This window comes from Medicago truncatula, chromosome 1 (assembly GCF_003473485.1).
Source record: "Medicago truncatula cultivar Jemalong A17 chromosome 1, MtrunA17r5.0-ANR, whole genome shotgun sequence".
Lineage (NCBI taxonomy): Eukaryota > Viridiplantae > Streptophyta > Magnoliopsida > Fabales > Fabaceae > Medicago > Medicago truncatula.
In genome coordinates, this window is record NC_053042.1 from 27,737,208 (window position 1) to 27,760,658 (window position 23,451).

Genomic DNA, 23,451 nt, shown 5'->3' on the forward strand with positions numbered 1-23,451 from the left:
GAAGATATAACTTTCGTTAGTAGAAACTTATGAATTAACTTAAAAAACTTATTTATTTGCATAAGCTTTTTATCATAAACTCGCAAATAAGTCAATCCAAACAGTCCTACCTTGCGGCCTAAACTATATGCTAGCAATGTGAATGGGTTCTCTCAAGATATTTCTCATGTTTTCTCGTGTTTCATAATCTCCACCGTTAAAACTCATTTTGGTTAAAGTTCTCTTTCTCTCTCCTATCTAACCAATGGTGGAGATTTCAATGGATCTTTTATGTCACATGAGAGAATTCATTCCAGCTAACAATAGACTATTTGCATGAGTATAGTATATTACCATAAACTATATGCTTGATCGCATTCACTTGAGTATGTTTTTTTATTTTATTTTATTTTTGGTAGAGTTCACATGAGTATATTATCACATTCACCATTGGAATTTGTTCCAACACAAATGAAATCTGGCCGTTGTATACAATTCTCATGGCAATACATCTCATTAAAAGGAAGCACTATACTATATACAAAAATTTACTCAAACCATTAAAAAAAATTGTTAATACTTTAAGAATAGATACTCGATATAACTAAGATTTTTCTTATTGAACGGCTTTGTCTTATTGACCGGCTTTGGTCAAGCAACCGCTGCATTTTTGGATGCATGTGTGCAATTTTTCCAAGTAAAAATGTAGCACAGTTTGCTAGATGAAAGGAAATAATGCATACTCGGCATAGAACAGATTCCATATGAATCGATAGAATCCTGATATTGCTTCCTGCAACATATAGTTCAGACACTTAATCGAGCAATATTGGAAAGAAAAAAAATATATATGTAGATGTGAAGTTCAACACTTTAAGATTGACTTATTGAGTTTATGTACAAGCATAAGCACTTGTGAGACTGTTTAAAAGAGAGCTTATGAAAACGGCTTATAACAGTCTAAAAGCTGTTTTTAGCTAACTTCCATATAAGCCATCCAAGATAGCTTATGAAAACTGCTTATATGAAACCAGCTTCACTTTGTTTTATCTTTTGTAATAGAAATAGCTTATACGTAAGTACTTATATGATAAAAGTGTATGCTAGAAACGCGTAAGGAAGCTGTTTATCCAAGCAAAGCAGAAACAGGGGACCGGCAAAGATGCCTTGACCCACAAAAACCCAGCAAAGATGGTGTCTTGAAAGCTTTACACAAAAATTAATTAGAAGTAAAACTTGGGCTTTGTAAAGTACTTTTGGCTGTTGATCGAGGCGGGAAGAAGTTTAGTTTCTCTTATGTCAGGTTTCAAAAGTATGAATTTTGTGAATGATAAAAGTAATCATTGGATGAGTTTTCCCCCTCAGGTAGGTCCACCCACCTCGACTTGAACTAGTCGATATTTAATGTTATTTTTCAATGCCTCTATTTTACTGGAAGAGAAGGGGAGCCTCAACGTAACAGTTGGAGTTGGTCCTATGTAAGTGTTGTAGATAGCGGAAGGCAGAATATGAAGGCAAAAGATCTGCCGTGTAAATACGCCATTGCGGCCTATGGCACTTCCGTGGCGGCCATCCCTTCACAAATTGCCTGTGGCGGTTGTCAAAAAATCTGCCAAAGCCGCCATTTAACAACACTGTTTTGTGTGACTAAGAATTACAAGTTCATGTTCCTAGACCTTCCATGACAGGAGGTTTATAGATGCAGGTTGCTCTATTTGAATTTGAGCTTTATCTTATTGATTATATCATTGAATGGGGAGCCTTGGCGCAACAGTAAAGTTGTTTTCGCATGACTGAAAGGTCACGGGTTCAAGTCCTAGAAACAGCCACTTGGGTAAAAAACGGGCAAGGTTGTGTACAATACACCAAATGCTGGGACCCCTTCCAGACCCTGCGTATGTGGTAGCTTTAGTGCACCGGGCTGCTACCTTATTGATTATATCATTGATGTGGCCAATTTCCTGTTTGGTTTAGTTTATGAGGGATCTCAAATAGATTCCAATAGAATTAACTACAACTTCCTATAGTAAAAAGTGCATTGGGATTTTTTTTTTTCTTTTTTCTGTTAGCTTCCACCAGAATCTAAAACAAAGAAGAAAAATGGCCACTTAGAGTAATCAAGCAAGGATCCTCCTTTTGACTAAATTTTCTCTCTATACAGATCCTCCTTCAACCCCTAAAAGATGTAACTACCAGAACAAGCAAAGCTAGTTCTTTGCTAACTGATGTAATATCATATGTAGTCGGGATTACAAGAATTGAAAATCAAGGTCCAACTTTTGAATTTTGAAAACATTAAATAAGTTGGTACAATTAATTCCAAACAAAAGATGATAACATATTTACCTTTGTATAATTTGCTTTTTCTAATATCTGCACCTGAAATATAAGAAAATAAATCATGTCATTTTACAATCTCACAACTTATTAATGTGCATTTTGGAAAAATACAGACGGGGAATGATGAGAAATTGCTTGCTAATGAAGAACATATATGATGCAACGTTTAATATTCTCAAAGAACACGAGTATCCTAATTATACTAAGAAGAAGTTCCAGACAACACACAACTCAGTAGCTGCACCATTCTCCGAACAAATATTTTATAGCAGAAAATGATTAATAAGGTACATTTCATTCTGATCATATCACATTCAATATGCAACTCTCAATAATTGGTATTAATCCGCTCATCGAACCTGGTAAATTAAGCTTGAAGCAAATATTGCATGAGCTGGTATCAGTAACCATCTCCTGAAAGCCTGTCAACAGCACCACAACTTACATAAGATTTATTTTGAAATGTAGCACGGATGATAAGAGATTCGAACATGAGACAATTTAATATTCACCTGTGGCATATAAATTGCTGCCAATATGGTAACAACATAGTTCATCAGCAAAATTCCAGAACCAAGGAAAGAAATGTTCCGAACTCCTAATTTTGTAGCAAAGGTCGATATCTGATACCTGTAATTAATTATTACATGCAATCCATATTACATATACGTGATACAGCAACAAATAAAGAGTGGTCGCAGAAGCAGATTATGTAATATGCAAGCAAGCGCACATAAATAGAACCAATGAATTTGCAACCCTTAATGCAACATGATTCCAAAACGTACCTGCGATCTCCTTCAACATCTGGAAGATCTTTTGTTATAGCAATTACCAATGCGAAAAATGTTACGAAAGTTGTGATAAAAACCACAGGAGAGCTGCAGATAGATATACAGGAACAAACGCATAAGTTGGAGACAATGGATGAAAATCTCACATCACACAAGTTTTATTCATTATAATAGCAACAACATAATTGATAGTTAGTGTAAGCATTGCCAAGCCTCTAATCAAACAATAGCCACTCGTGATCTCAGTTGTTCAAAACTTTACCAATTGTGAAATACGAAGCAACAACGATAAGCTCTAACTCACCTCCACTCAAAAGCAAGTCCAAGAGCAGCTCTAGTGGCGTAGTACACACCGAAGTTAAGTAGAAAACCTCGTACCTGTATAAGTCTCTTCTGTCAATCTTGTTCATCCAAATGATATTTTACTAACTGTAATTGACAAATTACAGTTAGTAGTGCAGAGATTGGGAGAAAAGGAGGTTGTCATACCGTAGCAATAATAAGAAATGCTGCAACAGGAAACCGTTTCATCCTAAGCGGAGGAACGGAATAGATAGTACCAAGAAAAAGGCCGAAGGAGTAAAGAGAAAAAATAAAAGATCCAAAGTTCAATCCTACAGTCAAAAGGCCAGCTGCTGCAAAGAATATAACCAAGTACCATGCAGATTGGACAGAAAGATCTCCTGCAGCTATAGGTAAATAAGGTTTGTTTACCCTGAAAATGAAATATAAGAATAACTTAGGGCCTGTTTGAATTGACTTATTTGAACTTGTCTACTGATATAAGCACTTGTGAGATTGTTTGGGAGAGCTTATAGAAACAACTTATGACATGTCCACATCTGTTTTCAGCTTATTTCTGTAAGCTCTTCAGGATAGCTTATGAAAACAGATTGACTTTATTTTATCTTTTGATATAGAAATAGCTAATACGTAAGCAGTTATATGATAAGCACTTAATTTATTTGTTCGTCCAAACAGATCCTTAGACTAATAGTGCTATCATAAGGTGGCATTTACTTTGCACAATGCACAAATTTGTGCACATGAAACAAGTTAGAGAAAGTTTTTTAAACCATTATATAAAAGAGGAACATTGATCCTTATTATAGTCTGCCCACACTATATCTCTCTCACTTTGTCTTCAACCTCCCTATGCAATTCACCCATCATAAGACTACCATCCATTTTCTATCTTCATCATGTTCTTAAAAAAAACCCAGAAAACTAAAATTAAACCACAGTCGATGAACATTTCAAGATCTATTTTGCTCAACAATAAGTGATACAAGACCAAGACACAAAATAAATACATAAAGATCCACAAAATAAACAAGAAACACGAAGAGAAAAAAAGGAGAGAAAGGTTATTGAAATAAACATGAAATCACTAGTAGCCACCCACCACATTATTCATCTCCCTTATTGAGAAATCACTCGATGAAATCTTTCCAGTGCCACATGATACATGATTTCGGCAAAAACCTTGTCTGTTTCTTTTTTTCAAACAAAAAAATTATTATGTGTATGTGTTTTCAGATCCGACTTTTCGAAAGCTGTCCCCGACCATCTCAAGTTTGTTCAAGAAAAATGAGTACTAGATCTTGTTCTCCGTCATGAGATCTCTCTATTGATCTACTTTGTTGAGTTCTGGACACATTTGCCGGAGAACCACCATCCACCACCGTTGCTATGGACTCTGGTCATATTCTCCGTTTTATTTTCTAGGCAACTTATCCTGTTTTTTTGATGATTTTTGTTACCAAGTTCTAATGGAAAAGAAGAATCGTACACTTCCATGTAAAAAGATTAAAAATGTTGTACACTTCACTGATGTAGTGATGCAAGGACAGAAGCTCATATTAACTCCGAATATTCTAAAAGATATTCAATCACCGCCATTATATTTCAAAATCTTTCTCTTGATTTCATTCCTTTCAAGCAAATCAAAGTTTACAGTACATATAAGCGAACCTTCTCCATAGTGGAACGATAAAAAAAACTGTTGTAACCAAAATTAAAGAAAAAACACTATAGATAGAATTGCAAGTTGCAACCGATTATATTGTTATGTCCATTCCCAAAAAGTGTATCATTTCCCCACCAATCATAATGTTAAAAGTTGAAAAACATTTGTGGCTAAACACAGATACCCTTTACATACACGTATGTCGTTCGGAAATAAGTAGGTAATTAAGTTTGGATGCAAATGAGCCGAAGAGAGGGTCGAATTAATATTATAACATAACCGGATGAGTGTTGAGTTTGGTGGTGGTGGTGGTGAAAAGAGGGAAGACATGGTGAGATAGATATAGTGTGGACAGACTAATAAAATCAATGTTTCTCTTTTATCTAATAGTTAAAAAAAAAGTTTCTCTAACTTGTGTATGGTGCACAAATTTGTGCATTGTGTATAGTAAATGGCACCCTATCATAATGTATTTAGGTGAAATATTGAACAAAAATGAGGAATAATTTCAAATGCAGAGAAAAAGAACCCTAAAATGAAACAATCGTACAGTTAAGCATGATTCAGAAGAAAAATATTGAAAATTAGCAAGAATTGTGCAAAAGGGGGCGGAATGAACGAGAACAAGGCAGTAAATAGTAAGATAATTATCTATATATGTCTGTCTGCATCATACTTGTCAATGCCGATATCATATATTTGATTGATGCCAACTATATAACCATTCCCACAAATCAGAGCAAAAAGTCCAGAGAGTGCTTTCAACAAAAGAGACCACTTTATCAGATTTGAGTTCTCAATCAACGCTCTTGACACCAAAGCACTGTAAACAATAGGGTTAAAATGAAAGTCAGTTAAAATGTAAGAACTATCATGAAGCTGCAAGCAACACATCGATGGAAGCTGTAGAGCTACTCACAAAGAGCCTAATGCTGTCCCACGGATAGTATGTGGCCTTAAAAATCTCCAGAATGCATCTTTAAAATCTAAAACTTTGTCAGCAAATGGACGATCAGATCCAGCAGCTCCAACTTCACTGCAGGCCTGAAAGCATTTCAATTTAATCTGTCAACTGTTGAATCAAAACCAAAAGTAGGGTAAAATGTGTTTCCTAACATCAATAAATTCGGCGATAACAAAATTGATGTAACTAACGGAATAATTGGTGGCTGAAATTGCAGCTGAATCTGAAATTTTCCATGCTCAAATATCAAGTGGATATCACGCGATTACTATAAAATTAACACAAAAAGAACCACAAAAAATTATTTAACAATCACAATTCAGTGACGTTTTTACTGTCGAAAAAACATTTGTCTATTTGTCTTCTTTAACTCTTTTTCTCTGCATCTCAATTTTCCTTGCTAAGGATTGCTATTAGTACCAACTGGACCACTTCAATAAAAGTATCACCATTGCAGAAGTTATTTCTGTCCCCTTGTATCAGTACCATTTGCAAAGTGACAAGAATACCATTGTCGCCTCAACTAGACACAACCTGAAATACTAACCAGGTCCTGCAATACACTAACACTCATCACTATTTTGATTGTTCGCTTAACACGGTATACTAGCATTGATCACTCATATTGCTATACTGATCCTATTATTTAATCCACTAGACAGCCTGTCCCCATCAACATTACATTCGTGACTGCGCTTCTCTAACTTCCACGATCAAGGTTTTAAACTGCGGTCGCAACACATTGTGATCTTTGAAATTGTGAAGAATTGCATAGAAATGTAATTGATACGGCCACAATTGCAGTTGCAAAGTCCCCGAAAACCTTGACATTGCGGCTGTAATTGCTATTGCAGACCGCCATTTGAAACCATTACCGTTACATTTCAATTGACAACGCCGTCATAACGTTTTATTTCCGTTATATAAATAGGTTTCACTTTTAATCAATACATAATTAAAACATTTCAAATTAGATTTATTACCATTTACTATAATAACTCAGTTCTGATCATATGAAGCCAGAGTTCAAACTTCAATTCTACTTATGTGCTGTCAATTATGATTAATCACTTGCACGCACACATTTCCGGTAAATTATTAATATAAACTATTAAAGATTAATACATATACATAAGAAATTATAATTTTGCATTAATTTTCGTAAAAAAAATATATAATTTTGCATTACATAAGATTACAAATTTGCCCGAAAGATCTAAGTAATTAAAACACATTGCTAACACAATATGTATGTATTCATACACCCCATTATTCATTCTCAACCATTCTGAATTTTCCATGAACTACTTATCAAAACCCACCAAATTTTTCCAAAAAAATCACAAGGTAACAAATAAAAATTTAAACTTTAATGAAGAAAACAAAAAACGAACCATACCCTGATGGAAATGGGTTTACACTGTCTCTTCGGTTTTGAAACATGAGCAGAGAAACTTGTGTGATGATGATGGTGCAGCCCAATTGAACCAAACCGTTTGGAAGATTTTGGGGTTGTGGACTTAGCTGAAATGGGTGGTTTGAAAGAGTAGTAGTTTTTGGAATTCCATGTGGGAATTATGGAATGTGAATGAAGAGAAGATGATGAAGAAGTAGAGAGCTCCATAAGGAGCTGAAGCAACACTCAACTGACAATCTCAGACACACAAACGTTTGATGAAGGTGCTCTTGCTGATGTGGGGTCAAAATCATTCAACCACTTCTTCAAATCATGTTTTTTTTTTATTGATAGAATTCAATAGTTATTATTTTTATTAATATTTGGGTATTTTTAAAATAATAATAATTATAATATTTAGGTTTAAATAGTTTTTTGTCCTTGTAAATATACGAAATTTTCGTTTTAGTCTCTCTAAGCAAAAATTTCGACTTTTAGTACCCAAAATTTTTCATCTTTACTTTTGATCCCTCCATTTAAGTAGTATATAGAATGCATATTTCTGAATAAAATTATGTAGAAAGGTTTATAATATTAGAAGAGTCTCTAAAAAAAAAAAACAATTTTTTAACGAACATGTTGTAGGCATGTGTTATCATCTAGGGATTTTAGAAACCTCCTTATCAATCACTGCAATTTTAACGCAATCCATTTTACAGATGAATTTCATGGACGCACTTCGACCGATGAGGAAATATTGCAGCCTTTGATTAAGATCGTCAAGAATGCAGAACTGGGGATGATATAGTTTTTCATTTATGTGGGCAAGGTGGACATCATAAATCAAAGTGTTACAATAACTATTCTGGTTATGTCGAATTCCTTGTTACTGGGGTGGGATAAGACGTGATTCCAACTGTATACGAGGTATGTTTGTTTTGATTTTGGTTATGATCATTATGGCTTCTACGTGTTATTTGTTTGTGTCATGTGGTGTATAATCATTGGAATTTGGAACGTAGTGATTTATTTATGGCAATAGCAGCAAATGATAATATTCAACAAAAAAAAAAGAATAATAATATTATTAAAACCCCTAAAAATATAAAATTATTAAAATACGGCTAGTATTGCCGCATTTTTTTAATTAATAAAGGTAATAGCAACGAAATCTAAGGAACTGGATGAGATCAAAATCATTCTACAATCATTATGAAGTAATAAAAATAAAGAAGGTTGGGGATGAGAGTTTTGTCGAATCAAGTCTGTCATTATAACCAAGAGTAACAAGACATTAAGCACATTGATTGACTTCTCAATGAATATGTTTGATCTCACAATCCAATTATGTTCACCCATAAGAGTCACCAAATCCTCATGCACATTTTTTCAGTCCTCGCTCTTAAATCACCTCAAAACCCTAAATTCAAGTGACCAAATGGGCTTATAGTGTAGGTCTGGAGTACGAACACAATCAATATACTGACACATGTGGTAGGTCATACGTTATAATCAATCGATTTTAGAAACCTCCATATAAATCGCTACAGTTTTAACGCAGTCCATTTTACGATGAATTTCATGGACGCGCTCCGATCGATTAGGATAAAGTTGTGTGTATATATAGGCTCTTGTTTTGTTCATGTTCATTAGATAATTTTATTTGATGATGTTTTATTGTTGGTATAAGCCTAGACTCATGTACAAATTTGAACATGTTAAGAATTTCAAAATAGTAAATTTGAATTGCTATTTGTACATTTTATATTAAATATAGTGTAACTTTTTAACAAATAATTGTTATTTTCAATAAAAAGTTATTAATTTTAGTTGTTTTAACATATGTAATATTGCACATGTTAAACAAACACTTGTTGTTGTTATATTTAAGTAAATTATAAACAATAAGGAATATCTATTGCATATTAATTTTTCAACCAGTTTTTTTACTTAATGTGCGATCACACTCAAAAGGCGGTGTATATTGCATAGTGCGAATGACAAATTAAGCTATGCTATTAAGATTCTTGAAAATGACATTGATTTAGAAAACATATTTTAGTGGAGAATAGGACACAGTCAACTCAGCCCTCACATGTACAATTTTGCACCTACTATGCCAATGTATTTTTACTTTGAATCCTCTTTGTTTTCTGTTTTGCACCTATCTTGAATCCCCTCACATAGAGTTAGACACGTCTCTTTTTCTTTTTGTTTTTTGCGCACAAATTTATGTGATGGCCTACTGATGCATTATAACTGATGCATTTAAGCTATTCTTGTGACTTTATTTACCTTCTTATTATTATGTATTTAATTTCATTTATAACTCATATTTCATAATTTTTTTTCTTGTGTGTAATTATTCTTATAGTTTGAAATTTGTATGACTTTTGGAAAATAGAACATGAAATGTTGATTTGGCAGCATCACACTCACAAAATGCATGGTAAAGGTCCTATCATTTGTCATGATGGATTTCAATGGTTCTACTAGTAGCTAATTAGACATGCTCTGTTTTAAATAATTTTTCTTGCCAAAAGTGACAATTCATTTTCAATTCACCGGTGTTGTAGATCTTATTGCTTATTGTTAATCCATTGCAATATGTTGATTGCTATTTGGTTTAGTTGAGGGAGCCTCCTTCATGGTTACTGTGAGTTGTATTTGCTAAACAAATTTTAGCTTCGTGCTTTATAGTCCATTGGTCATTGAGTTTGAATTTTCATCATATTTTTTGCTGCCACTAAAAGTTTGTGCCAATAACATAATAGTCATTATTGTGATGATGCTCGTGTGTACCTTCTTAGTACGAGCCTTGAAGCATTTGAGTTTTAGCTTGGAAGGAACAAATGATGTTTATGTATAAGCTATATGTTCTCAGCACGACACTAGCACTTTGTGCATCAATTGTTTGGTGATATATTTCTTTGTTGATATATTAGCTTGACTTTTATTTGTGATAGTCAAGCAATGATATTTTGCTTCCACCTTGAGTGATTTACCTTATGACTTTTCGAATGTTCGCTTCTATCCTATGATCGTTAAACATTGGTGCCTCCTTCAAATGGTTATACCTTGACTTATAACTTATAGTTAATGGTTAAATGTGTGATTGTTTCTTTCTCCAAGTGGTTAAACCTTAAATTATGGTTTATATTTTATCGTTAAACATGTGTTGACTTCTTTGACATTAGAATGGTTACTCATGAGAGTATTGATTGTTTTTAGGTGAATGTTGTAGAGACGCCAAAAGAAACTTGAAGGGGTTTAAATCTAGAGACACCTCAAATTCTATCAATTTGATTGCCAGATACTTTTAACCTTTTAAAGAAGAGTTATGCTATTTAGGAAAAAAATATGAACTCTGATAATCTGTCTCACACTTAAGAAAAATTACACCTTAAATTAATCTTTCTTTTCCCAAATAGCATAACGTCTTAACAAATTATTGGAAATTGATTTTTTTTATACACGTCCGTTGAATTTTTATTGAAAATTTAATGTGTTTATATATATATATATATATATATATATATGTATGTATATATGTATGTATGTATGTTATCTATTGATAGTTATAATAAAATTTCCTTAAAAAATCAAGTTATAAAAAATTAGTGATTTGTAAGTATATATTTGTCGAAAAAAATACCAAACAAACTACATATGAATATCTTTTTGGAAAGTTTTTCCACCTTTTTTGAATTATTTAATAAAATGACACGGTTTAGATTATTTAGTATGAAATATGTTTATATAAACAACAATCAGAGTCTCAACTCATTTCAGCAGCTGCGAATTTTGCTATAAAAACCAGCAAAAAATAAAGTAAAAAATGACAAAACTTATGAAATAAAATAAAAAATGTAATTTATTTTTTGATTTTTTATGAGAATACAAAAAAATAAAAAATAAAAATGAAAAACAGGGCTAAACAATGGAATTTTGGATTTTTAGGGGCTTAGTCACATAAAAAGTCTCTTATACGAAAAAAGCGGTGCACAATGACCTAAAGCACAAGAAACACAATGAAACAATGAGTTAAAATGGTTAGTATAATTGTTAAACCGGCTATTAATATCACAAACAAGTTCAAAATTTATGCCGATACAATTCAAATTATATAATTCAAACCATTTTTCATATGATTTTATTAGAGAGTGCGTGAGAAAACAGAAAAGAGAACGGTGGGAAAAGCAATTTCTATCGCCGTTAACATTCTAAATCCATGAAAGAAAACATTGGGTCCGGCCCAGAAAAAAAACGGATCCACCAAAACACCAAAATAAATACCCATGAACCAATGCACCAAAATTAGGGTTTATCACATTCCATACTCTCTCCATTCTCAGCAGCTTCAGTTTGGTTGCCGCATCCACCACATTCACGGTTCGTTCATTTCCTTCTGATTATTTGAATCTTCGTTCCTTTTCTGTATCCGTTTTTTCTCATTCTTCGTTTCTCTATGCAGCCATGGCTGATGTCATTGAAGAACCTGTTGCAGTCGTGTCAGATCCAAACCTCATTGAAGTCAAGCTCTTCAACCGCTGGAGCTTCGATGACGTTCAGGTAATTCTTCAATTTCACTCAGATTTCGTTTTTGATTTGTTTTTTTTTAGGTTTTAACAATCTATTAGTTTAAATTAATGCTTAATTACTGTCTGAAATGATGTAAAAATTTATGTATTTTTGTTGTTTGTTGAAATTTTTGTATTTGGTGTTTTAGTTTTCTGATGTATCAACTGAAATGTTGTATGAAATGCTTAATTACTCTGTCTGCAATACTTTTTTTTTTGTTTATATATCAAATAATTGAATTTTTATTGTGTTTTAGTAATTTAAAAATGTTGTGATTAATTTTGCAAGTTTTGTTATAGCAGATTATTTGGTATTTCATGTTTTAGTTTTCTGATGTATACTTCAAAAAAAAATTATTTCAATTAATTGGATTTTTATTGTGTTTTAGTATTGAAAAATGTTGTGATTAATTTTGCAATTTTTGTTAAACCAGATTACTGATTTGTCTCTTGGGGATTACATTGGAGCAAGATCCAAACATGCAACATATGTTCCACACACTGCTGGTAGATACTCAAAGAAGAGATTCAGGAAAGCTCAGTGTCCCATTGTCGAGAGGCTCACTAACTCTCTCATGATGCATGGGAGGAACAATGGAAAGAAGCTTATGGCAGTTAGGATTATCAAGCATGCTATGGAGATTATTCATTTGCTAACTGACCAGAACCCAATTCAGGTCATCGTTGATGCTGTCGTCAACAGGTATGAATTGTTGATTGTTGATAGATGTAGAAATTTGAGTTTGATATTGTGAAAATCGTTGATGTCTTTCAATTATTGAAACAATGTTTTTTTATTTTCTGGTTTGATATGGAGGATGAAGTGATGAATTTTTGTATTAGAACTTTTTGACCATTCTCTTGACATTCCAGTTAGTTTTTTTTTGTAATATCTAATTAGATATATTGTTTCTTACGAATAGTAATGATTGTTGAGGACATTGAAAAGAAACACTTTGAGTAAATTAAGTGTGCAAGTTATCATAAATAAACACTTTGGAAATAATATATCTATGTTTTTGATGCTGTAGGAAATTTGAGTTTGATAGTGTGAGATTTGTCTTATGTATGTAGTTATTGTGATTGTGATTAGGTTGTTCTTTTTTTAGATTTTTTCTGGTTTGATATGGAGAATGGAATGATGAATATTTGTTTCCCTATTGGTTTGACTGCCAGAATGATGCAATTTGTTTTAGAACTATCTGACCGTTCTCATATCGTTCCAGTTTATTGTTTTTTAATATCTAATTAGGTTTTGTTATTTCTTATGAAAATGAACTTTTTTGTTTCATTAGTGATGACTGTTGAGGAGATTGAATAGAAATACTCGAGTAAATTAAGTTTAAGTTAACATAAGAAAACAATTGCCATGTCTTTTCAGACTAGTGTAAATGATTTTAATTTGAATTGTGTTTGTGTATTTGTTGTCTGGTTTGGAATGGAGGATATCAAAAGTGTAAATAATTTAAATTTAATTGATTTTCTTTTGTACTTGTTGTATGGCTTGGAATGGAGGATGGAGTGATGAATATTTGTTTTCCTATTGGTTTGACTGCCAGAATGATGGCATTTTGTATTAGCTCTATCTGACCATTCTCCGAACATTCCAGGTCATTTGTTTGTATCTAATTAGTAATTATTCAGAAATATGGTTTTTTTAGCATGTTAACAACTGACTCGATATGTTTCTTAAATAAGTCAGCATCATCAAAGATATTGAAAAGAAAGACTAACTAAATAAAGTTAATGTTGTAAACGATATTAAAAAGAAAGCCAGCTTAATAAAGTTAATGTTGTGAATAAACTTTTGCAATTTTCTTATCAAACAAGGGTGAATGATTTGAATTTGTACGATGTTTTGATTTACTTGTCTGGTTTGATTTGGAGGATGGAGTGATGAATAATTTGTTTCCTATTGGTTTGACCGCCAGAATGATGGCAAATTGTATTAGCTCTATCTGACCATTCACCTTATCTACCAGTTCATTTTTATTTTCAATTTATAACAAGACTTTGGTGCTCTGTTTTTTTTTTATTCAAAAAATAAAACCCTTCGTTGAAGATGTTGTTGGATCATAACATCTTTGATGATACCTTACATTTCAAGAGTTTTGTTTATCTGGGCTCTTTTGATTTAATGTTAAACCTACTATGGTTTTTAAGCATAGAACAATGACAATCGTAGTTGGAGAATGACATGATGATTGGTTATTTCCCTATTGGTTTGATTGCCTGGATGATGGCATTTATGTATTAGCTCTATCTGATCATTCTCCTCAATAAATGAAATTATGACTGTTTTTATCTATTTAATTAATCAATGACATTCTGCACCATTAGTATATACTTGTGAGTGGTTGTTGCTTAAATATGCCATGCTAGCCGTTTATTTTCTGAGGTTTTACTTTACCCTAGAGTGTTGTTTTCAAGTGTTGCAATTTATGCTGAGTTCATGTTTTATAAGAATGTTACCTTTTGCTTTTCTTGACATGTTCTGTTATGAATCAAATATTAATGTTTCAAAATTTTGAATTTGGATCTGATTTATTTATGTATGCACTTGTGTCTTTTGTACAGTGGCCCTCGTGAAGATGCAACTCGTATTGGTTCTGCTGGAGTTGTAAGAAGACAGGCTGTGGATATCTCACCCCTTCGTCGTGTGAATCAAGCCATCTATCTTCTAACTACTGGTGCACGTGAAGCGGCCTTTAGAAATATTAAGACAATTGCTGAATGTCTTGCTGATGAACTTATTAATGCAGCAAAAGGATCATCCAACAGGTATATGCTTTTACAAATTTTACCCCTGTACACAGTCTTCCATGAATTTTTTTCATCTCGTGTTTTAGTCCTTTTAATTCTTTGACTTATGTTAAATACTATTATCTCTTTCAGCTATGCAATCAAGAAAAAAGATGAAATTGAAAGAGTTGCCAAGGCAAATCGTTAAGGAGCTTGTGGCAGCGTCATTGGCACCTCAGATTTTGTTTTGTCGTTGTACCTTATTTAATGAAGTTTTATGGGCTTTAGTTTCCTAGATTTTTGTTTGCGTACACATTATGAGTAATTTTGTTTGTTAAAACGTGAAATGTGTTGAGACCTGTGTTTGATTATCAACCTTCAAAAGTTATAATATGATAATTTGAATGATTTATGGGTTTTTTGCCTTGCGATGTTTCATATATGCCAAATCATGTTTTATTATAAAGCGTAAGCATAAAGTCATAATCTAGTGCAAGCATGGGAAACATGTTTTCCCAGCCATGATTTGCTAAAGCTACAGTCTATTTTTGGTTGCTTTGCTAAAGCTATCTCATTCTAAACCTTTTATAAACTGCTAAAATGTGAGTATCTTTAAGACTACTTAATGGCACGACCTTGTATTCCACCAACAATGACTTGTCAAAGAAAGATATTTACCCAAAGACAGGAATAAAGTTCTAACGCATTGTTGAACCGAACATTGATGAAGGTATTAGGGTTGTATTCGAGTAATAATGTGGGGCATGCTCAATCGTCCTCGATTACAACACCGGTCTATTTCAGGTCTTTGGAGTTTTGACTGGTTGCATACTCATGATAAGGGGGTGCTGGAGTTTTTTTTCCCTCCTAAAGGGATAGGAAAGCCAAGTCTAGAAAACGTGGTAACAAACATCCTCCTTTGCAAGGATTTTAAGTCAAGATATGAAAGCTATGCTCAAGATTTTGAATAAGCATGAAAAGAGGAAGTCAAAAGGTGTGGATAGCAGGTCATCCAATGTTGATGGTAAAAAATCAGTTGATTTTACATGCTAAATCTGAGTAGCGGTGGAGGATTGGGAGGACGATAGTGGGTGAAGTTTAAACGAGATAAAAATAATATGTTTAATGTTTTCTCTAAGGTGGAAAGTAGAGTAAGAGGTAATGGTGAGGGGTGGCAGAAGTGAGGGGTTGAGAGAGTCTCTCGTCATGTCGATTTATTGATGATAATCTTTTTAATTAATCTTCCTTTGTGCCGGAGATGTCTGAGTTGATAATTTTTTTTTAATTATTGGTCTTTGAATTTTGGCCAAAATGTATTCATGTGGCTTTGATTAGGGGTTTGTCTCCTCATTGTTCTATTATGTAATTTATGTCGACTATTGATAAGGAAAAATTGGACGCCGTTGAGTTTGTTGCAAATTGCAATGTTGGACTGAATTTTTTAGGTATAAACAGTTTGTTATCAATCAATGACTGTTGTTCCAAGTAGAAAGAAGGTTGGGGAGGATTTGCTCTTAAAGAAACGTTTAAATTTATCAAGGAAGTTTGAAAGTGTAGCATCAACATCTCGTGCAAAACTTACAAGGAATACACTATAAGCTAGTACAATGAACTATAAATTAGTGATAAAATAATGATTATCAAACATGAAATTTTTAGTCATGCAGATGCAGACATATAAGTTAAAGGTTTGTCTAACATGTTAAATGAATTGAAAATAATCAACTTTGTATTGAAAAAATCATTTATTAAAAATGTCATAATATTTAATATATATTTTCATATGATAAAAAACCCCATAAGTTAGTACACTAGTTTATTGGTGTCACCAAAAACACTGCTTAGTGCTCTCAAATTTTATCTTTTTTTTTTTTGCTCATACCGGTTTGCTTTTGCTTCGTGTTTGCTTACTTGACCGGACCAGTTTGTATACCCGACCCAACCGTCCGATCCAATCCAAAAACCATTCATTTCGGCCTCCCCATTTCATCCTACACACACAAACATGGCGGAGCAACTCGAACTGAACCCTAACTCGGTGACCGAACTCAGTGAAGACGACGACACTCCAGTTCTAAGCTCCCATGCTCTCTCCGCTCTCAAAGAGTTTCTCTCCGAGCAGCAGAGTCACTCCGATGCCGCCGGAGACGACTCTGAGGAGGTTTCTCTTGTATCTGAAGATTGGAGGCTAAGTCAGTTCTGGTACGATTCAGAAACTGCTAAAACGGTTGCTGAAGAAGTTCTTACTCTTTGCAGCAATGGCGTTGATTCTCGTGTTGCCTGTATTGCTTGTCCCACTCTTTATGCTTATCTCAAGGTATTTCCTCATTTCTGTTATTGCTTTTGTTTCAATAGGTCTGTTTGGATAAACAACTTTAAGTAAGAAGCACTTACATTCCTTGGATTAAATGTAACCGGTGTCGGACACGCTGCCTGACACCGTCACATATGATTAGACTGAATTATATCAATTTCTTATAGCTGTCTGCGTGTCTGTTTGCCTGCTTCATAATGACTTTTTGCATATACTATACTGTTTCAATTACAAAAATAAATAAAATTGTTTTTATAAAATATCGCGGAGATATTCAGTCTTGAACGTGAGAGGGTGTGTTGAGAGTCTCATTGGATGAAATATGATATGGAAATGTGATTATCAGTAACCTTTCATGTTAGGTTTGTACCAAATTGTAAGAATGATTTTGAGATTGTTTATCTATTTTCAATTTTCAGAAAATGGATCCTAATGTTTCTGCGCAACTTCTTGAGTATGACAAACGTTTTGAGCAATATGGAAGTGATTTCACATTTTATGACTACAATCACCCCGAGGAGTTACCATCAGAATTGAAGAATTCCTACAAAGTTATAGTTGCCGATCCTCCTTACTTGGTGAGAGTTAATTGCATTAATTTTACCTACTTTAACTTGGTGATATACTTTCACGATCTATACCTTTTATTTTACTCCACTTATGCCAATTGTTTGTGCACTTGCAATCTTATGTTTTTTCTATGTGAAAAATGGTTTTTGAACCTTATATCTTAATTCAGTTAATCACAAGCAGTTGGAGTTAGTTAGCTCTTTTCCTTATATGCTTACATATACACTGATGTACTCAAATCTAAAGCGAGTTTTATCATTTTCACTCAATCTTTTGATGTTTTACAATTTTTCTTCGTCTTTTTCTTGCTTTTCTCCCAATAGTATATGCAGTCAATGCAGATAAAAGTTATATTTTTAGTTTGGAGTCAATAGTAGCACTACTCTTTTCTTCTATATTTTTCATGACAAATGCATTGTGTTGGTTGAACTTCTCTCGAGTTTAGTTTTTATTCATGACAAATGTAATTACTTTCCTCTTTTTTGATGTCAATTTTAAAAGGGCGTACATTTATTTTGGAGTGTACAAGTTGCATTACTCTTTTTCTTCGTTTATTTTTGAAAGCATAGATCCTAGCTTTACAAATTTATTGACTAATGTACTGCGTTGAACATCTCTCAATTTTAGTTCTTCCTCATCTATTGTATTTTTTTCTCCTTTTCTAATTAAAAGTAACAGGATTATGGGATATGAAGTGGATATTGTCAGCCTTGTGGGTTTATTGTAATAACTAATCAATATGAAATCTAATATTTTCTCTCAAAAAAAAAAATGAAATCTAATATTTTGTTTTGCTTCATAATCATTATGTACCAGATAAAAAGAATGCTATGTTGCGTATAGTATGTATCCTTCTTTATATTCTTTTTTGCCGAGTTGAGCTGTATGTGTCATGAATACTTAAAAAGAAAAGTCTAGTTATATTTCTTTCTTTTGGAATCTGAATTGATTTAGTTTTCAAACTGTAAAGAGAATAATTTAAAAGAGAAGTTCCTTCAAAATCGGAGCGAAAGCAGTTAATGACTTAAGCTAGGGAGATATGAAACTATAATATTGTAAGATTATTTCTAATTTGTATAACAATCATCTTGTTAAACTTATTATTCTAATTTCTTTGGTAATAGAGCAAAGAGTGTTTGGAGAAAGTTGCTGAAACAATTTCTTTTCTCAGACAACCTGGAGAGTCATTTTTGCTTCTACTCACAGGTAACAATCACAGCATTGCAAATGATTATTTACTCTTAATAGATTGTTCATAATGAGATCACCAATATAAAGAATTGCTAAAATGTAAAATTTTATACAACGTTGGGTTTTGTAATTGTAGGTGAAGTGCAGAAAGAAAGTGCAGCTGAGATCTTGGGCTTGCATCCTTGTGGTTTTAGACCTCATCACTCCAGTAAACTTGGAAATGAATTTCGGCTGTTTTCTAACTACGACCCTGAAACAAGACTAGGAGGGTGGGAAAAATAGGTGTTTTTCTTTTGCTTGCTTTGATTTCTCTAAATTGATATATCTGTAAGAAGTTCAACTTAGGATCCACCGATTTGAGTTATCTCAATCTCATCTCAAACATAATTATATGTTTAATGATCTGTGTTTTGTTGTCAACCACAATGATTTGTATATGCAAAATTTTCCACTCTTGAAAAATCTTAATTATATAATTAGACTTTGCTAAAAATCACCAAAACTTGAAAAAGATTCTGTTTAGAAATAGAGATAATTGATATTTGTATACAATACTTTTTTATTTGAAGGAATTTGTATACAATACTTAAATAGCCCTTCTAGTACTCAGTGAATGATACAAAAAGTTAAAATGTGAATGAAAGAAATAAGGGTATAAAACCTATGACCAATATGAGAACATTGTTTGCTATGATAATTGCTTGGCTGTTTGTGTTTTAAGGTCATGAGCCAAAAAAGGTTGTGGCTCATGATGAAAATCCAAGGGAGATAAACACAGTTGTTGAAGTCTGTTGGAGGATTGGAAGTTAGTTTGATTCATACAACGTACATAGCTATGCACAAGTGAAAACAATTTGATTTGGTTTATGTACTTAAATTGCAGAAAGTAACATATACAATGAAGGGTGAGCTAGATTTGTGTGTTCTATGGTTTGGGTTGTTATATTGCTGCAGCAAGTGCAGATAGGGGGGAGTTTGAGTGATTATAATCATTGATTGAATTAAAACCATAGATTCAACGCAAATGGTAATCGTTTTCAAACGTAGCCAAGAGAGAAAATAATCATTTTTTTTTCTTTCATTTAGAAATTAGAATAGAGGATCACCGACCTAATTATAATTTATTTTTAAATTTTTTTGTTAAAGCGAAATTCATTGTTTGATCAAGACAAGAAGCCTCCCCAGTAACATCATACTTTAAGCTCCTCCACACAAATTGAGATATAAAACAATCCCCGTTTACTGACATTTCTGTTATAATCGTTGCCTCCTCTTGCTGTCAAATGCTAACATAATTAATCAACAAATTGACTTAGCTCCTAATACACACTTCTCTTCTCCACGATACTCCCTCTGCTCCCAGCTGAAACTCGAGACATTTTGAACACTTACTGCCCCCAAGCCAATTGACAACAACATATGTTTACAATACCAATACAAAAAGGATGCACTCTAAATCTCATACAAAGTGTATAGACATCTGTCAAACAACCTGCTTCTCATATGAAATGATGCTTTATTTCTATGTGTTTGACTCTTCAGTGAAGAATTGAATTGTTAGACAAACAAATAGCTGCAATATTATCACAGTAGACTGAAATACTATTTTTACAGATCTGATAGTCTTTTGACTGATATTTCATCCAGAGTAGTTGTGTGCAACAACTTGCAGTTGAGAAGTATTATGCTTCTGCTGTGGACAGTGCAACAATATTTTGTCTTTTACTTGCCCAGGATACCAAGTTCTCACCAAAGAGTTGACAGTTTCCACTGGTGGATTTTCTCTCAATTCTATCCTCAGCATCACAGAATCCAACTAGCTTATAATCTTTAGATTTCTTATAAAGAATTTCAAGATGAGTTGTTCCTTTCAGATACCTAAAGATTCTCTTAACAACTGTTAGATGAGATTATCTAGGATCTGACTGAAATCTTGCAAACATGCATACACTGAATAACATATCTGGCTGGGAAACTGTTAAATAAAGTAAGGAAATACCATCTATACAACTTCTGATCTACCTTGCTGCTTGATTCTTTTTTGCTCATGTTGTAGTTGGGATGCATTGGTGTAGCCATCAGTTTCCAATCTTCAAGTTTGAACTTCTTCAAAAGTTCCATTGCATATTTAGATTGATGAACGTAAACTCCATCTTCGCATTGGTTGATTTGAATACCAAGAAAGAACTTTAATTCTCCTATCACACTAATCTCAAACTCAGCTTGCATAGTCTTGGAAAACTCCTTGCAAATACTAGCATTAGTAGAGCCAAAGATGATATCATCAACATATATCTGAACAATCAAGATATCTTTCTTTCGTGTCTTTTTGAAGAGGGTAGTGTCAACCTATCCTCTTTTAAAACCCTTTTCAAGTAAGAAGTTATCAAGTCTTTCATAACATGCTTTGGGAACTTGTTTCAAACCATATAGTGACCTCTTAAGTTTGAAAACATAATCTGGGTGTTTTAAATCTTCAAACTCATGTGGTTGCTTCACATAGACTTCTTTAGAAATGACACATTTAGAAAGGCACTATTAACATCCATTTGATATAAGATGATACCATGATTGACATCGTAAGACATAAGAAGTCTTATTGCTTCCAATTCCCTCTTGATGACTGTAGCCTTATGCTACAAGTCTGGCCTTGTTCCTGACTACTTTTCCCTGTTCATTTAGCATGTTCCTGAAAACCCACTTTGTTCCGATGATGTTCTTTTATTGAGGTTTGGCAACAAAATCCAGACATCATTTCTTTGGAACTGATTCAGTTATTCTTGCATGGCTACAATTCATCCATCATCTGCCAATGCTTCATCAATGGAGGTAGGCTCAACTAGAGAGATTAGTCCTAACATAGATTCATTTCTGAATGTTGATCTTGTTTTCGGAGGACTATCTTTACTTCCAATTATAAGCTCTTCTGGACGTGATAACTTGTATTTGAAGGTTCTTCTGGATTGAGTAACTTCTCCTGAATTATCTTGGGCTTCTTCTTCTTCTTCAAAATATTCATCTTCAGGGATTGCATCAGTATCTGATAATCCCTCCGTCTTTTATTAGATGACCTAGTTGACTATGATACACATATCAATGCATATTTTTTTATCTTTAATATATTTTGTTATCTATTTAAAAAAAATTATGAAAATTTAAAATTTTGAAAATATTCATCGAGATGAATCCAACAACTTCTTATATGATATTATTTATTATTATATATTAGTATAAAAATACGGTCAAAGTATGTTAGATCAAAAATGTACTATCAAACATGTCATCTAATAAGGGACAGAGGAAGTACCTTAGCAGGATTGATTGGTTCTGGAGGTTGCTTGTGCAGATTCTGGCGTGTCTTCGTATACCTGTAATTTCTACGAAAGTTTCAACCAACTCTGACATTTTATTGGTTCAACATTGAATAATGATCCTATTGCCTAAATATTCGCTAGAGAGAAACATTTTTCCAATTTCACACGCCAGATTATAATAAAAATTGGTATGGTGACTTATAATAAAACACAATTTTTGTCTTTCAAATTGAATTATAATAAAATACGGAGGATATTCCCTTGGTATATAAGTATCTTATTATTCTTTCAAAAAAAAAAAAAGTATATTATTATTTATGTGAGTGTGTCTAAAAAAAAAAAACTCTTATATGGACACAACCACAAATGATAAATATTTGGGGACACTCACATCAAATAAAAAAATAATAATTGAATCACATCAATCAACATCATTTAGTTTTATTCTCTTTTAGTTTTTGCATTTGATGTGAGTGTGTCTAAATAGTTATCATTTATGATTGTGTCTATAGAAGAGTTTCTCCCAAACGGAAAGCAAGTCGTTATTTATATTTATTAGTTTGGAACGTAGTAATTTAGAATTTGTCAAGTACCAACATAAAAAGTTCACGTATTGTACTCCCTCCGCCCCAAATTGTAAGGAAAAAAAATCACTTATTAAAAAAAATAAGAATTTGAAGTATAGTTTTCTTTGGAATAAGTTTTATAGAAAAATATAAAAATAATTTTCATTGACTATTGGTTATGGAGAAAATGGAAGAAAGAGAAAATTAATGTAATTTGCATTTAATTTCATGAGAATAAACAAAAGTTTTTTTTGAAAAAAATAATTTAAAAAAAAAAAGATTAAATAGGATAGAAGTTGGTCTTTTTTACTTACATTTTTGGATAAAGAAAATGAGTTTTTTTTACTTACATTTTAAGATGGAAGGTGTAATTTGTAAAAAAGAAAAAAAAATAACACATATATCTGCTGAAAACTTAGAATTGTTAATTTTTTTTTTATACATTCTTCCGTTACTAATTATAAATAAAATTGACATTTTAGGTTCATTCAACTAATGATGTATATGATCAATATTATAAACCACATACATCAATAATTAAATGAATCTAAAAAGTAAAATTTGCTTATAATTAAAAACGGAGGTCTTGTTAACTGTGCTAAAGACACAAGTTAAAAATCTAAAAATGGAATTAAAAAATAAATTTTATCTTAAAAATATAAGATTTTTAAAATTTTAAAATATTAAATGCACAATTTTAAATAAAATATTTCAATTTTTAATTTCTTAACT

General features: G+C 32.5%; 3 protein-coding genes and 4 non-coding genes across 7 annotated transcripts; 6 read left to right on the forward strand and 1 right to left on the reverse strand.

Annotated features, from left to right (window-relative positions):
* Window positions 1–356: 356 nt before the first annotated feature.
* LOC25483545 (homogentisate solanesyltransferase, chloroplastic) lies at window positions 357–7,762 on the reverse strand. The gene is made up of 10 exons (XM_013612239.2): window positions 7,446–7,762; window positions 6,002–6,126; window positions 5,759–5,905; window positions 3,603–3,828; window positions 3,418–3,491; window positions 3,108–3,200; window positions 2,832–2,949; window positions 2,679–2,741; window positions 2,326–2,358; window positions 357–772 (listed from the first exon to the last, which is right to left on the reverse strand). The coding sequence occupies exons 1-10, from the start codon at window positions 7,668–7,670 to the stop codon at window positions 698–700; spliced, it is 1,179 nt and encodes a 392-aa protein (XP_013467693.1). The 5' UTR covers window positions 7,671–7,762; the 3' UTR covers window positions 357–697.
* A 3,916-nt stretch (window positions 7,763–11,678) lies between these two features.
* LOC25483546 (40S ribosomal protein S5) lies at window positions 11,679–15,176 on the forward strand. Its single transcript, XM_013612240.3, has 5 exons — window positions 11,679–11,834; window positions 11,917–12,014; window positions 12,457–12,725; window positions 14,600–14,803; window positions 14,918–15,176. Exons 1-5 carry the CDS (start codon window positions 11,741–11,743, stop codon window positions 14,970–14,972), a joined length of 720 nt encoding a protein of 239 aa, XP_013467694.1. The 5' UTR covers window positions 11,679–11,740; the 3' UTR covers window positions 14,973–15,176.
* Window positions 13,154–13,234, forward strand: LOC112418803 (small nucleolar RNA Z102/R77). The gene has a single exon (XR_003008883.1). It is a non-coding gene; the product is annotated as a small nucleolar RNA Z102/R77 (small nucleolar RNA).
* Window positions 13,537–13,618, forward strand: LOC112418801 (small nucleolar RNA Z102/R77). Its single transcript, XR_003008881.1, has one exon. It is a non-coding gene; the product is annotated as a small nucleolar RNA Z102/R77 (small nucleolar RNA).
* LOC112418802 (small nucleolar RNA Z102/R77) lies at window positions 13,909–13,990 on the forward strand. The gene has a single exon (XR_003008882.1). It is a non-coding gene; the product is annotated as a small nucleolar RNA Z102/R77 (small nucleolar RNA).
* LOC112418800 (small nucleolar RNA Z102/R77) lies at window positions 14,213–14,295 on the forward strand. The gene has a single exon (XR_003008880.1). It is a non-coding gene; the product is annotated as a small nucleolar RNA Z102/R77 (small nucleolar RNA).
* A 1,423-nt stretch (window positions 15,177–16,599) lies between the features above and the next one.
* Window positions 16,600–19,276, forward strand: LOC25483547 (EEF1A lysine methyltransferase 1). The gene is made up of 4 exons (XM_013612241.3): window positions 16,600–17,081; window positions 17,498–17,656; window positions 18,773–18,854; window positions 18,976–19,276. Exons 1-4 carry the CDS (start codon window positions 16,770–16,772, stop codon window positions 19,119–19,121), a joined length of 699 nt encoding a protein of 232 aa, XP_013467695.1. The 5' UTR covers window positions 16,600–16,769; the 3' UTR covers window positions 19,122–19,276.
* The last annotated feature ends 4,175 nt before the right edge of the window (window positions 19,277–23,451 follow it).